General features: G+C 38.7%; 1 protein-coding gene across 6 annotated transcripts in view; it reads left to right on the top strand.

The window, feature by feature from the left end:
* Positions 1-12,960, top strand: part of ARHGAP20 (Rho GTPase activating protein 20) — a 133,998-nt gene extending 121,038 nt beyond the window's left edge. For 5 of the 6 annotated variants that reach the window (XM_011926695.1, XM_011926692.1, XM_011926694.1 and 2 more), the window contains 4 exons: positions 3,915-4,024; positions 6,266-6,455; positions 7,566-7,680; positions 8,795-12,960. In XM_011926695.1, coding sequence (XP_011782085.1) covers positions 3,915-4,024; positions 6,266-6,455; positions 7,566-7,680; positions 8,795-10,650 — 2,271 coding nt within the window. In that variant the 3' untranslated portion in view covers positions 10,651-12,960. The remainder of the gene's footprint in view (positions 1-3,914; positions 4,025-6,265; positions 6,456-7,565; positions 7,681-8,794) is intronic. The other variant, XM_011926690.1, reaches the window with a different exon arrangement.
* The last annotated feature ends 3,749 nt before the right edge of the window (positions 12,961-16,709 follow it).

Here is a 16,709-nt window from a genome sequence, read left to right as displayed (position 1 = left end):
AAATAAAATAAAAAAATAAAAAAAAAAGAAATAAAAAATTGCTGAGATCACTGAAAATTCTATTTATTTTCATAATCATCATGCCTTCCCTTGTCCCCTAATGCCTTTTACCTTTTTTTTTTTTTTCAAGACAGGGTCGGCTGGAGTGCAGTGGCATGATCTCGGCTTACTGCAACCTCCACCTCCCGGGTTCAAGTAATTTTCCTGCCTCAGCCTCCCGAGTAGTTGGGATTACAAGCGTGCACTACCACATCCAGCTAATTTTTGTTTTTTTACTAGAGACGGGGTTTCACCATGTTGGCCAGGCTGGTCTCTAATTCCTGACCTCAGGTCATTCGCCCGCCTCAGCCTCCCAGAGAGCTTGGATAATAGGCATGAGCCACCGCACCCGACCTAATGCCTTTTGCTTTAAAAGTGGAGTAGGAACGACTTCAGCATCTAAGTTTTCTTTTACTTTTACCACACTTGGCGTTCTTTATGGTTCTTACACTTTACCCATTGTTACTTAAGTCATGTCCATAGTTACAGAGATATAGAGTTCTGAAATGTTTTCTGCCCCCACATTCTTGGAAATGCTCTACATTTTTGGAAACACCTACAGTCAAAATGAGCTTTAAGCAGAGCTTTTGACCTTAGCAGTATCTTCTGCAGACCTGTGTCAGGCTCCCACCTCCCAAAGAATTGGAATGCACCAGAGCTAGGGGTCGAGACAAGGCCCCAGCCTGTATCTCAGGCTGAAACCTGAAAACCAAGTTAAGGAAAATATGGTGAAGAAGATTCTTGCATACCCCTACTCCAGCTAAGTGCCCAGGTGCTTATAGAATGTTACTTCATGACTTTATATACAATCAGATGGTTCTTGGTAAATAAGCTATATCTGCTCTTAAACCCTGCTATAGATTTTTGCAATTAAATATCATGCAAGAGAACTGGAGGGTTGAAGCTAAGGTCATCTCATCGTTTTGCACAGGGTTTATGATTTACTCTTCAGTCCTGGAACACACTAAAAATATGAATATGTAAAATATGTATTTTACATATACACATATGTAAAAATATGTAGCCAGATATATATGCCAAGGTTTTTTATGCATGATAAATTTTTTTTTATATATCTCTTAATTTACAAAGGTAAAGCTTGTGTTTTTTTGGGTTATTTGTTTTTTCAGACAGAATCTCGCTCTGTCATGCAGGCTGGAGTGCAGTGGTGTGATCTCGGCTCACTGCAAGCTCTGCCTCCTTTGTTCATGCCATTCTCCTGCCTCAGCCTCCAGAGTAGCTGGGACTACAGGTGCCCACCACCATACTCAACTAATTTTTTTGTATTTTTAGTAGAGACAGGGTTTCACTGTGATAACCAGGATGGTCTCAATCTCCTGACCTCATGATCCGCCTGCCTTGGCCTGCCAAGCTTTTGTTTTAAACAAGTTTCTTTAAACAACCAAGAATGTCTGCAGAAAAAAAAATTTCTTACTGTGCTGTTCTTCATAGCATTACACTTCTTAAAATTTTGTGCTAAACTGTTGATGCTATTGCAAAGAAGCATGGTTCTAGAAGAGTTAAATTATGTTTCAAATTGCAGAAATATTTGTCCAAAAATAACCAAAAGGCAAAAAATGATCCAACTGATTGAAAAGTCTCGTTAAATGTGTTCCAAGTAATTAGCATTTTATCGTATGTTTTACCCCCTTTTCTTCCAAGTGCTTGCAGAGAGGGAGATAATTTTTAGCAAAAGTTTTTAAGCTTTTGTTTTGTTTCTTGTTTTTAAATCTGTTTTGAAGTGGTACTTACATTTTCCTTTAATTTTTCACTTATGCTGGTTTTGCTTAAATATAAGTTTAAGTTATAGCTTAACTCTTCAAACTATAATTGGATGAAAATTGCTTAAGACACTATAACTTTGATCCATCAAACCTTTGAGGAAAAGTTCATATTTAATCCTGCAGTATCTCATCTCAAATGAATTTGGGGGTTCTGCTGATGGCCTTGGCTCTGGTTTTGGAGGAGAGGAGACATTCAGTTAAGTGCTGTGAGCTGGTGACTGCAGTTCAGAATCGGCTCTCACATCCTTCTCAGCTGTGATGATGGTTGTATTTCGTAACTTGTTATTCCAGCTGTGGGAGAGTTCATTGAGATGTTATGAGTTATTATCTTTCAAGTGTAGGTTTAAGATGTTAATGATGTTTTTCTTCAAGACAGATCATAAGTATGTTTTCCATTGAGATTTAAAAAGAGAGCTATTGTCCCTACCACATTTTGAAATAACAAATTTTGCCTCTTCTAAATCTAACTTCTAAAGTGGGTACAGCAGCAAAATTAGTTTGGAATTATGAAAATTCAATCACTTTACCCAAAAAGAGGTAACTTTTGTAATGATATACCTGAATCACAAGTATGCAAGTACATTTCTGCTAGAAGATATAGTAACAGAAGAAGACTTTGAATTAGTCAATCTTCCTTCTTGTTAAACATTCTAAAAAAAAAAAAGGATGGTAATAAAGTGACATGACTACAAAGAGGCTTTTCAGATTATCTTAAAAATCTCAGTTACAGTTGATTGGCCTTCTCTTGGCTCCCATTAATATTTGGCCATATGCAATATAGCAGTAGTTCACTAATGACCTCTACTATGACTAGGACCGTGCTTGGCATTGACATGTACAAAGAAGGTAAGGGTCTGTCCCTACCCTGGAGGAGCTCATAAGCTAGTGGGGAAGATGCCCACACAATCAGCCAATTGTAACAATAAGTTATCACAGCTTCTAAATTACTGTTATAAACATGATAGCTAAGTAACAAGTTGTGTGTTGCCTTCAATAAGGCACATAGATAAAATTATTGATTTGATTTAGCAAGAGTTAAAATTGCCCAATTGCAGACTTTCACCTGTCCTCATGTTGTAAGCAGGGAATTGCAAGAGGGTAGCCAACCATGTGTATGGTGCTTAAACACGATATTGAGTTTACTCTGCCTAAAGTTTACTAAGGTGGAGATCAGACTGTAAGCTTGATCTTGGTTATGCCACACCAAAAGCAAGAGAGACAGTTGGCCTAGAGTCAACTCTGTAGGACCAGGACAAGAACCAAATTTTGTTATTTTTAAGTTTTTTGTAAACAAAAACCAAACAACAAACATCCTTGGTCATTTGCTGTTTGTGTCATAGTTCAGCCTTACCACACTCAGCCCTGCCGGTGATCTCAGCAGAATAGGGTCTCCTAGAAAAGGATAATATCCTGTGGACATGTTATTTAGTGTACGTCAGGCATGGGTGTGCTGCCCAAGTTTCTAGAACCCGGCCATCACCTGAAGTGCTCTCTCTCCCCAAATATATGAGAACCTTTCTACAGGGAATACAGGGAGAAACCTTAAGTACCTCTTGATGCAATTGTGCACTAATACTACTGGAATATAAAGTTCTAAGGTAACAGATGCTTTGTTTTATTCACTTCTCTATCCCCAGCAACTTAAATAGTGCTTGGCACATATGAATAAATGCACATAGAATGATTGAATTAATGACTACTAGACAATGAACCTCATAGATAGCTTGGTGCATTTCCTTGAACTAGCCGTCTAAGGCACAGGGGAAAGGAATTTAGGATGGTTTACTGCCAGACCTTGTCATGTCATACTAGTTCACTAAAATGTATGCAAACAGGAAGTTTCAGCCAAATGGGTTGTCCTTTATTTTCCCAAAATAATGAAGACTCCAGTTATCCCAATGATTTTTGCTATAAGAAAATCAAAGTTCATGTTTCTGTGTCCCCAAGTCAATGGAGAGTTGGCGCAGAGCTGTGTAGTTCACAGAAGAGAGTACTTAAGGGAACTTTTCAACAAAATGTCTTCTACTTTCTCTAATACATGTTTGGCATGAGGATAATGATTTGAAATATTTGTTTTTCCATCGATTTAAGGATTTTCTGCGAAATATTCCAGGAAGTATTTTTTCATCAGATCTCTATGATCACTGGGTCTCTGTAATGGATCAAGGAAATGATGAAGAGAAAATAAATACTGTTCAAAGGTAAATATTCTAATTTGGTCATGTCTCAAATATACTTTAAAAATATTTTATAAGATTATTTATTAAAATAGTGACAGCTATCAAAGTCATATCCATGTGGACCAGTTTAGAAATAGATTTATGCTAGTTTGTCATTGTTTTCCTCCTTAATCTTATAGTTGAACATTGTAATACTTGAACATTGTATACCTTCCATATACCTGAATCTGATGGGAGCTGAAATCCATTAGTCCACTAGCTAATACTATAGGCCCAGTCTTCAGTTTATGATCTTAATTTTTGTAAATATTTAACCAGACAACTCATCATATATTGCATTCACCAGCTGAAGTCATATAGAGAAAATGACCTATTCTGTCTTCTCACAGAACTCACAGTCTGGTAAGGTAGATAGAAAAATCAAGAATTACAATGCAGTACAATCAGTGCTAGGAGAGAGATTTGGAGAGTGTTGTGGAAGCATAGCAAATGCACAGTTAAGTTCTTGAAAAGTGGAAAGGAAAAGCAGAGTTGCAAAGTACATCTGATCATAAAGGATGTGCTGTCTCTACTCATGCAAAGGGAAATTGCTGGTAGAACTCACTACCCCATTCCTGAATGTTTCCTGCATTATAAGAGAATAGGAAAGAAACGTCCCTTAACAAAAAGCAATATTTCTACTTCTGTGAATACTCAAGAATCTCAATATTATTTACTTGTATTTGCTTGTTTAGTACAGTTGTTTTTTTTCTTAAGCAACTTTCATATATGAACTATCTACATCTTTCACCAGTAGAACATAGTACAGCTGCTGAAGACACCAGAAACCAAGGCCGTTTAACAAAATACCACCTCCACTTCCATTATAGTTTGGCGTAAACCATTCAGATAGTGAGCATCAAATTCTAAATTTTGTTGCTAATTGTCTAAAACACTATATATCCTATAAGCTGTTAAATGTTTTTTTTTTTGGAAAAAGGTAAAATTATGACTCTCATGCAAATATAAACACGTGAAATACTTTGTTTAAATCATTTATGAGGGAACTAGTAAGATGTTACAACCAGTTCAAAGGAGATTTCAAAGTTGAAATCATATATACATTCATATATATTCATATATTCATAATATTCATATACATATTCATATATGTATTCATATATATATATGAATCAGAAATGCTAAAGTGAATTTGCAAATAAATACAAACAAAACTGATCTTTTCTGTCAGGGCAGGGGTGCAGATAAATCAGTTGTCTCTCCACCAGACAGGAATTTTCACATTTTTTAGACAAGTATTAGACGCTCTGCTATCAGTTGTTTACAACTTACACAGAGTTGTAAAATAGCTCTTATTGTGGAAAATCCTAGGGCCCTATAGAAGCAGAAAACCCCAACGCTTATGCCAGATGCCTTATTTTCCATTGAATACACCCAGTAATCTTTTGTTCTATTTCAAAGTCCTTCATAACTTACCCTTACGAAAACTATGCTCATTATTTGTGCAAGCAGCGGTCAGACTATTTTGTTTTCCCTAGGTTGCAGGTTTCTATTAAAAAAAAAAAAAAGAGTCATGAATATCAGTGTATTTGTAATTTTTTTGGTTAATAGTAGTCATTTTTGGTGACTGATTGTTTAAAAATCTCTTATCAATTACAACATGAGAACAGTAGAAAATATACTACTATAAGCAACTTATATGTGAAAGTGATACGATGAAACAGATTTAGGACAAAATTGACCTTGGAAGCTGGTGGAGCAGAGCATAAGCTCTCAAAATGGACCTGGACGTCTTGATAGCTAAGGTTTGGGTTCTTACCAAGAGACAGCATTTCTGTGTTGCTACTTGTAAATAAAGGAGCATTTTATAAATTACTGTTTAATTTTATCGGAAAGCTTTTTGTCGTTTTTGGTTGAAAATATTATGAAATGTTACAGGATTGGCCTAAGTTTGCATTATGCTAGTTTCAGGGAAATATTTCAGGCAGCATTTTTTTGAATAAAACATTTTTCTGTGTTCTTTTACATTTTCATTGAGATGTGAAGACAGTATTAAAAAAAACAAAAAATAAATTCCCAATGCCTATTTTTTTTTTCTGTACAAGCAGTCCTCACTTTGTATGGTACCATGTTAACTGAAACTGTTGCATATCTGAACTATGTTCTTGATTTGCCCTCTTCCCCATTCAAAGTGAGAGTTGCTTGTCTTTACAAGTTTTTAAATGAAATGTCTTGCTTAAAGAGTAATTTTTCTGTCTTTAGGCTATTAGACCAGCTTCCGAGAGCCAATGTTGTTCTCCTAAGGTATCTTTTTGGGGTGTTACACAACATTGAGCAACATTCCTCATCCAATCAGATGACTGCATTTAATTTAGCTGTGTGTGTCGCTCCAAGTATTCTTTGGCCTTCTACTTCCTCCCGCCCAGAACTAGAAAACGAATTTACAAAAAAGGTAATGAAGTTTTTCATTTTTATGCCCTGGGAGACTGAGTCCCCATTTTGAAACTGAAATTTGGGGTATTCTAAAAGATGATTTCTTAAATAACTTAAGTATACCTCCTTATAAATTTGACTTTACTGGTAGATTATAGGAAAGTGATAAGTAGGAAATGATAGCAGATGGGTTACTTCTCTTTTCCCTTTAAGGAGGCTAAACCCTATGACTAAAACCATAAAGTGAGAAAGCAGCTGATATGATTTTTAAAATGAAAAAAAAAAGGACTTTGGAGTTAGGACAGCCAGGCTTTCATTCTCAGCTCTACCCCCTTGCCAGATGTATAGTCTTGGGCAAAGTTACATTGACCCACAGTGTCCTCATCTAGAAATAAAATGGAGTCGGTGATAATACAGTAGTTACTTGAAATCACACTCCTGTAGTCCCGGGCAGTTAATAAGGGGTGTGGGGTATCAGTTCCCTTTGCTCTTAACATTTCTCCTGCCCCTTGGCCTCAGCTACTGGGGCAAGGAAACTTCAGAAAGGTTCCAGTACCTCTCAATGGAATCACAAAGCTCCCTGATAAACTCTTACCTTTCCCCAGAAGCACCTCTTGTTAGGGAGCCTAGCAGAAGGTGGCAGTACATGGATAGACCTGTCAGCCAAATGCTTGGGTAGAGACTAGTCAGGAACACAGGTTTTCTTCCTAGCTGTCTTTCTCCTTCACAGTGCACTCGCAGATGAGCCCTCTTCCCAAGTTTATGACAGCCTGCCCTTTACACAATAAATAGTTTTTATAAGTCTTTGTCTAATGATGCTTTATAAATTTTAATAACAAAATATATTTCTTTACCTAGTTTTACAAACAGAGCCATTGGTATAAAACGTTAACATTAAGGCAAGGCTACAAATAATAACTTTAGTCCACCGATTACATTTCTATGCCCAAAGTACTTTTAAAAGTATCATAGTTTTTTAGGGGAAACTGTTTAATGTACTTTTAAAGCAGATATGAATTTTTCTGTGGGTACATGTGCTTTTTGTTGTTAAAATCAGGATTTATATATGAAATATGATTTATAAACATGTAATATGAAAAGTAATACTTCATTTGTCCTTTTCTTACAGGTTTCTCTGCTTGTACAATTTCTGATTGAGAATTGCCTTAGGATATTTGGAGAAGAAATCACTTCCCTCTTCAGAGAGGTTTCAGTGAGATGTGACACTAGAGAGAATGCCTCAGGTATTTTGAATAATTGGATTGGTTTTTGTGAGAAACAGACACATGTTTGTAAACATACTGGGATAGGGGTTTTCCTGGAGTCCATAGCAGCTGAAGTGAAGGGAGTCTCTGATCCAGGTCAGTGGGGCCCAGGGCTTTTGGTCCTTCCTTAGATGGCCTGCCAATAGGTCAGCATATGTTAACAGTGTAGTGGGATTAAGAACTATATAAAGATTAGGCTCCAGCCTTCAATAAGTTAGTGGCAGCATGCTGTGGTATGATGGTTTTTGATGGGCTTTTTATGAATAACCCTAGTATGTATAACAGAACTGCTGTGGGTGAAACTGGTGTAGAAAGCCCAGAGGTAGTGGAGGCATGAGTGGTTTTGTTTGTTTGTTTGTTTGTTTTTTGTCTTCTCCTTCCTCATACTGGTCCCTCAGGCACCTCAGAATTCTAGTGTGCTATGAAACAGTTTGAAACAACTAGCATCATTTGGCTGGGAGGGTGGGGGAACATTGAATTCGAAGACATACAGCTGCCTTCAGAACGTGAATCCCTGTGCCATCAATTACTAGATATGTTATCTTTGGCTGGTTATTCTATGCCAGTGAACATCATTGTCTTTATCTCTAAAATGTGGATACAAATAATGTCTAACTTTTATGGTTGTTGTAAAGATTAAATAAGGTAATGGATACTAAAGAACTTTGTAAAAGGACACTGTTAGAGTTAGTAAATGGTTTCCCCAAGACTAGCGTTAAGTATGTGTAACCACCAGCAACCTGTTAGAAGGCAGAGTCTCACTCAGAATCTGGATATACTTATACTATGAAAGCATTAATTCCTTCATATGTTTCACCATTTCTTGGTCATATGACATGTTCATTGCCTTAAGAAAATTTTAAGGAAAGCCCATTTGTCAGGAACTGATATAAATCTCCTATACCCCAGCAATTTTATTTTTATTCTTCAGTAACAATTGAGATTGTGAAAGATTCTTTCTTGAGAGCAGGAATTTGAACACTCCACATGAAAAGGGAATTCAGCTAAGCACCATAGTTTGTTCTTAAGGAAGCATGGGTATATTTGTGGTAAGTAAACATGTTTGTTAATCATGGTTAAATTTTTTTGACAGATATTTCTTGCTTTCAACTGAATGACTCCTCCTATGACAGCTTGGAAAATGAGCTAAATGAGGATGTTGATGCACCATGCAGTGACTTGGTAAAGAAACTTGGCCAGGGGAGCAGAAGCATGGACTCTGTCTTAACCCTCAGTGACTATGATCTTGACCAGCCCGAGGTGGAAGGCCTTTTAACCCTAAGCGACTTTGACTTGGCCCATTCTAAAGATGAAGATGTTCAAATGAAACGGCCTCTTGAATCCAAGCCGGTGAACATTTTAGTGTACACAAAGATCCCACTGCGGGATCATGCCAGGACCCCGTCTGCCATGTGCACACCCAGCTACCTGTCCACAGCTGCAGCAAATGCTGCAAAAAGCCTGAGGCGACACCGGCGTTGCTCAGAGCCCAGCATCGACTATCTGGATTCAAAGCTTTCCTACCTCAGGGAGTTTTATCAGAAAAAGCTACGCAAGTCCAGCTGTGATACAATTCTTTCTCAAAAAGATGAAGACTATCTGAAGCAGAATCAACCCCTCCAGGAAGAGGGAAAGACATGTTTTAAACAGAGTTTAGTCACAGGCACTGATGTCAGCAAGAAAAATGCCACTACTCAAAACACTAAGAAGAAAAGCTTGTCTGGTAGTGAAGGAAATCATATGAAACTTTTCCCTAAGTCCAAGCCAGTGGCCATTTCTGTGGCGTCTTACAGTCCTATGTCCTCACAAGATCATTCCAAGAACCAGCCCTTTGATGTGGATACATCTGGATACTCCCCACCACACACAGCAGATGCCCTCAAGGGTCCAAGGACACATCGGCGCTGCTCCGAGCCCAACATAGAAGACCAGAACCGCAAGCTGACCTATCTCAGGGGAATGTATTCAAAGAAACAACATAAAACCAGCTGTGAAGCTGGTCTCTTGCATGGAGAGGAGGATTATCTCAAACGGCATAAGTCTTTGCAAATGGAGGGGCAGAAGCTTATTAATCAGAGTTTAGTCATGGGGATTGAGGTGGGCAAGAGTAGTGCCACAAACCAAAACACTGAGAAGGTTCTACCCCCAAGACTAAACCTTTGCCCAAGGACCAGCTATTCCAGCTTATCCTCCCCAGGCACTTCCCCATCCGGCTCATCAGTAAGCTCCCAAGACAGTGCTTTTTCTCAGATTTCTGAACACTCTGTGTTTACACCCACTGAGACTTCCTCTCCAATAGATTGTACTTTTCAGGCTCAGAGAAAACAGGAAGAGCTTTCTCCTGACTTTAGCAATGCCAGCCATGTTTCTGGAATGCCCGGTCCCTCATCAGGGCAGGCTTGCAGCCGCCCGGCCTATACAAAGAAGGACACCATGGAGTGGCATTCACAAATGCATTCTGTAACTCTTCATCCCAGCACATGGTTGAGAAATGGTGTGGCCAGTTTGAAAAACTGGTCCCTCAAAAAGAAAGCAAAGGCAGCCAGACCAGAGGAAAAGAAAATAGATTCTCCAAAAGGACCCTTAGAGCCACCCCCTCATGCTTCTGGTGTTCCAGAAGCCAACTCACTGCAAGAGGAACAAAAAGACTTGCCCTTAAGGGCAGCTGAAGGACTGGCCCCTGTGCAGTCAGCCCAAAGGTGTAGTTCTTCTCCCTTCCAGGACTCAGAGAGACACTGTAGCTCTCCATTCAGCCTGGTGGAGAGCAGACTGAAGCTGTGTATGAAGTCACATGAGGAAATAGAGCCTGGTAGTCAGAGCTCTTCTGGTTCTCTCCCTTGGGAAAGAGCCTCAGCCAGCTCTTGGACTCTAGAGGATGTGACCAGCCCAGACTCAGGGCCGACAGTGGTCTGCGACATTGAGGACAGGTATTTAACCAAAGACATTTAACCATATTAAGAATCTGATGTCCACAAGAACAGGAACTGGGTTAATAATAATAGACAATAATTATTATGACCCCTTTGTATAAGATACCTGGGAGAGGTAGCATAAGGATTATCATTGCTAATACTTAGGACAATGAAATAATTCTCTTTATTGAGACTACTTGACAAATAACTTCATGCTAAAACTTTTGTCACCTAAGTGTTTAGGAGGCTTTTTCTTATTAAAGGTTGGGATTGGTCCTGTCATGTGGTTTTAGAGATACTAACAGAGGGCTAGCGAAAGCACCTTCTGTAGAGGAACCACTTGTGGGAACAGTCTGTGAGATTGGTGTCCTGAGAAGACCAAGATACCATGAATAAGGAATAGGGGCCTGAGGAGAGAGGGGAAGGGTACAGAGAAACCATCTACATTCCATGGAATGTTTTTAATAAGTAGGCAAGAAAAATGCCACTAATCAAAGCATTTAGTGTGTCCAGTAATGAAGAACATCATGTAAAACCTTTCCCTAAATCTAAGCCAGTGGCCATTTTTGTGGGATCTTACTAATCACGTGTCCTTACAGAATCATTCCAGGAACCAGCCCATTGCTACAGCTAGAGTGGAGAAAAACAGAGTGACTCAAAAGCCATGGGTACCATGATAATCAGTTTTGTTGGTCGTATTTGTCCATTTGTTTTTTCATTAGTGTTGAAGTGCTTTGCAAAGGCTTCAGGAAACAGAGTTGTGAGGAGAAAGAAGAAAATGGCTGCTCATTTCAGTACCCTTTTCAAAGGTGTCTCTGGCTAGGAACGTTCTTCAGAAAAGCAACTTTTTCTATTTAGAAGGTGACCTCCTGACAGCATTCACTGTCAGTGTGGAGGAAAAGACCACAACAACGGTCCTTTCTCAATTACACGAAGGCTGTTAACATGATCAAACCATGGCATCACTTCGCTGAAATGTTTCTGCACAGTCCTGCCTCTTAGATTATAGTCAGCCAGAAAAAACATAAATCATCCCTTTTCTGATTTTTATAGTTTGGCAGTTGAGAGAGCAATATAGAGGTTGGCAGATTATAAGGAGTCCCACAATAGAATACCCAACAAAGTGGCTACCAGGCCTTCTCAGACAGCCATTTGCTTTGGGTTTTACTTCCAGATGTTGCTTTGTATTTTTGCTCCAAATGTGTCATGGCTTATACCCCATTGGTTTATTTTATATCCATGGACCTTTCTCCGCTTTCTTGACTTAAAGTTTACAGCAGTACATCTCATCACCTAGGAATAGATTATCAGGTCTTGCCAACTAGTATGCAGGGATGGCACTGAAAATGGATGTGCATCTTCTTTCACATTAACTACTTACCTATAAGAAGTTGCTCTGAGCCCATTCTCTTTAGTTCACCACCAGATGGATCTTTCTCTCACAAGCTAGCTTATTCCAAATTATTTGTCTTATCAATCAGCCAGAAAATGGTCATATCAAATGTTCGTTCTTTTTTGTTCTAAAGGTTGCATTTTCAGTTATAGGGAAAAAATGTTTTCTCTAAGATAGAAGAAGTTATTTCAGTATTAGCTATAGGTGCTACCTACCTCATGGGGACATGGCCCTGTTTGTGCTAACCGTTACAATGATCTTTAAGAACTCTGCATCCAAAGAGCTACTTCATGACACTGGCCATCTCAGTCACAGATGTGAAGTCGATTTCACTTTATAACTAACCAGTCCCACATATTAAGATTCCTAAGTGGCCATATGCATCTTTTTTGGTATAATATATAAAGTCAGCAGGGACTCCCCTTTCCCTTAGGGCATACTACTGTCAGAACTGCAAGATGTGAATGAAGCTCTTATGGCTTGGAGTGTCTTTCTGGAAGAAATTGCCTTTTTCTTTTTCATATTAGCAGGTAAAAAAAAAAATCATTCACCCAATTTGAAGCATCAAAGAAAATAGTTGCTGAGGTTTTTTAATAACCATTCCTACTATCTGTGTTCCCTTAGATACTCCTGTAATTCTTAATGTGAATAGTTTGTTAATATTGCTGTAAAGTATTATATTGTATGATTTGAAGACAGACTATATGTCATTTTATTATACTCCATCAATCTATAATATATTAGACTGATGCTTTATCTAAAATGCTTTGAGTTTGTATAATATATCTTGACAAATTTTACTACCATATGTTATGTAATAAATGTGTATTTTTGTACTTGCAGAAACTGCTGCTAACTTTTAAAGTTGTTTGGTTTTCAAGGCACTGATAATGGATATGTATGAAGTCCATGCTGTCTGTTAAATAAAATGCCATTCTGCAGAATTAACCATCCCACCAGAGCAATATTGCCCTTTGTAGAATTGTTCTAGTTAATGATCCCAGTCTCTGCCTAACATTGGAAATTTCACAGAGTATAATTAATGTGGAATTTGAACCTTGAGCTTTTAGTCAGAACCCATGGTCAGTCTGTCTTTTTAGGAAAAGTGGTTTTTTAAAATATTTTTTTCTAATGTTATTTACCAAATAAGTCATGTTTTTGATACAAAGTCTTCGTTTTCTTAGGCATTATGTTTTCATTGTGCTCCTGGAATGAGATACAGTCAGTATTTTTATGTCAAAGAACCATCAGATCACTTCGATTGTGTGATATTTTCTTATCTAAGTTTGGACCATTCTAACCAGAATACCCAGATGACCCCAGACACAGGCCAAGACGTCACTGCTTTTCAGGTCATATAAATGTATTTAATATGACAAGATTGTCATGACTGCTACAGCTTTGCCATCTTAAAGTTGGCTGAGATTCCCTCTGTGTAAAGTTAACCACTATTTCAAAGGGATTCAAAAACATACACTACTTCAGTCCAAAGAATTTCTTCTAACTGGGCAGAAAAGGACACAACTCCAGTCAGGTCATATTTGGGCAATGTACACACACACTGGTGCTGATTTCTCTCAGAAACAACGATAATTTCACTTTCTAAAAAGAGTCTTAATCTAAAAGCACTGAATTTAAGAGATTATCTCTTTTGTGCTTTTCTACTTTTCATGACATGACATTGATTCGAAGGGATCTAATATATATCTTTGAACCAATGCCATATTGTTTCTGCTAAGAAAATAATTCTAAGAATATTATGCATTTTCATCCAAATTTTGGTGGCAAGTGTTTAATTCGTATTTTCCTTCCAGGTCATGTTTTGTTTGTTTTGTTTTGTTTTCGTTTTTTGTTTTGAGACAGAGTCTCACTCTGTAGCCCAAGCTGGAGTGCGGTGGCGTGATCTCAGCTCACTGCAACCTTCGCCTCTGGGGCTCAAGCAATTCTCCTGCATCAGCCTCCCAAGTAGCTGAGACTACAGGTGTGTGCCACCATACCCGGTTATGTTTTTTTTTTTATTTTTTATTTTTAGTGGAGACAGGGTTTCACCATGTTACCCTGAGTGGTCTCAAACTCCTGAGCTCAGGCCATCAACCCGCATTGGCCTTCCAAAGTGCCAGCTCATGTTTTAATGACACAGAGAACATCTTTACAAACTGCCTATTCCAATGAAAAGAAAAAATTCATTACAAAAAAAAATTTTAGTAAATGATTTTTATTCCCTGAATAATAAAGTTGGATAAAATGTTTACTTTCTTCAACATCTATTCTGGCTGTGAGGATTTCTCATAAGGTAAGTTTCTAAGTATTCTTGAGTTCTGTGGTGACTTACCCTGAGCTAGCATTTTACCCTGTTCCTGAGCCACCTTCATGTTGCATTCAGGTTTTTTTTTTTTTTTTTTAATACCATGAATTCTTAGCTCTGCCCTCCATAATGTCAGATGTTATGATAGAATTAATTGACAGAGGGCTCTGGGTTGTAATTTGTAAAGTTTTGTTTTGAAATCCCAAAGAAGTACACACAGATGATGATATTAGATGACCATTGCTCCTTTTTTTTGAGATGGAGTCACCCTCGTTACCCAGGGTGGAGTGCAATGGCGCAATATCGGCTCACAGCAACCTCCACCTCCTGGGTTCAAGTGATTCTCCTGCCTCAGCCTCCCGAGTAACTAGTATTACAGGCATGTGCCACCATGCCTAGCCAATTTTGTATTTTTAGTAGAGACGAGGTTTCTCCATGTTGGTCAGGCTGGTCTCGAACTCCTGACCTCAGGTGATCCACCCACCATGGCCTCCCAGAGTGCTGGGATTACAGGTGTGAGCCACCACGCCTGGCTGAGCATTGTTCTTTAATGTGTGTTCACTTAGTACAGCACCAGAACAGATACACATTTTTAGATCAAAATATATTTTAACATTTGTTAAGGCAAAATATATGTTTTCTGGAGTTGAATTTTGCATGGTAATGTATAGGCTTTGGAGACATTAAGATTTAAATGCTAGTTGTTATAATCTAGACTTGATATTAGATTACAGTAACTTGGAATTCAATTTAGGACTTCTCCTTGCAGCCTCTTTATCTGCTATGAAGTGAATAAATCAGCTAAAATCTTGTGAGGTAGTTAAAGAAATGCGCCTTCTCTGCCAGATCACAGGGGCTGCGATTGTTACTGCCTAAAATTTTCAGGAGGAAAGGAAATGAGTATCTTTTCCCAAGAATGGGATAATTAAGTAGCAGAGAAACATCAAAATACCTGAACACAAGACGCTTCCTGCTTGATGGCACAGCAAGTGAGTAGAGGGGGGGGGAAAGCCTTAAGTAAGCATTCTAATTCATACAAGAAATGGAATCACAGGGAGTTTAAGAAACAAAACTGAAAAGGAAAGACCATGGCTTGGGAAAATGAAAGTGTTAAAAGTGATAAAATGTTATTCAGGCAGCTAAACTTTTATTGCCAGGTACTGTTCCAGACCCTAGTGATACAAGGTGAAAAAGACAAATTATTTCTGTCCTCAAGGACTTTAAACAGGGAAGGGGAAAATTGGGCTGTGTAGAAGAGTGGGAACAGTAACATTTATTGGGTGCTTTGTTGCATGCATGCACTGGTGATGAATGTATTACATGTAGTATTTCATTTAATGCTCACAATAGATATTGCGTTGTGGGTACAGTCAGCTGGCACCTCATTCTGACCAGTCTTTTTTTTTTTTTTAATCTTTTCCTCTTAAAATAGGTAAGACAATACTTCTTTCATCATAAAGCAGGCACAAATTATATATGTGAGGACCATCCAGACGTTCCTAAATTCTTGTGTCTAGGCTGGGTATCTCAAATTTATGAAAATCATATCAGAAATAATTCCAAAAGCTATGATGAATATAAAAATAATTGGACTGAGAATTTGGTTTACACAAAATGGCAGACTTGTGTAAGTCTATCTATGCTCCTCTCTGCTAAGTACAACTGTAAATCCTGTAAGTATACAAGAGACAGCCAAAAGAAAATCTTGAAAGGGGATAAGAGGCAGTGAAACTGGTTTGGAACTCTAGGAGTGGGGGAACAACGCAGTGGCAGAGCATCTCACATCTCCTCACCAGTAGAAGAAGGTGACCCAAGGCCTGACCTTTCCCAACTAGCAACAGAGGGCAGCTCAGAAGTGCCCCTTTCCCTGATCAGTGAGAATCCCTCTGACACCACTGGGTGACGCAGGAATCATCGGCAAGATGGACTGATGAGAGCCCCACTAGTAATAAATGACCTTTCCTGCTAGGCCTGACACTTCCTTCACCCCTGAAAGATAGTTGGTCAGGCAACAACAGCAAGAAGGACCCAGCTACAACCCACAGCTCATCCTGGAAAGCTAATTGGCCACAGCTGCTGTAAGATTCCCCTCCCCTGTCCAAAAGCACTGGAACAGCCAGATGATATGGGAATGATTTCACCACAAAAAATACCCAGCCAGGGCTGTCTCGGGCATGAGGAACAAAGAGGCCTCCCTGACCAGAAACATCAAAATACACCACTAAAGCTCTGAAAATTAAGTTGTCACTGGGCCCACCACCCCAAACATAGGCCAGATCTGTGGGTGCTGAAACTAAACAAGGTGACTGCCTGCTAAACTAAAAAGATTTATGTAGGACCCAGAGTCTCTTAATATAACAGACAAAATGTCCAGGATACAATTAAAAATCACCTGTCT

Source organism: Colobus angolensis, unplaced genomic scaffold (assembly GCF_000951035.1).
Source record: "Colobus angolensis palliatus isolate OR3802 unplaced genomic scaffold, Cang.pa_1.0 Scaffold7, whole genome shotgun sequence".
Lineage (NCBI taxonomy): Eukaryota > Metazoa > Chordata > Mammalia > Primates > Cercopithecidae > Colobus > Colobus angolensis.
The sequence above is the reverse complement of the archived record's forward strand: the minus strand, read 5'-3'. Positions and strand labels throughout refer to the sequence as shown.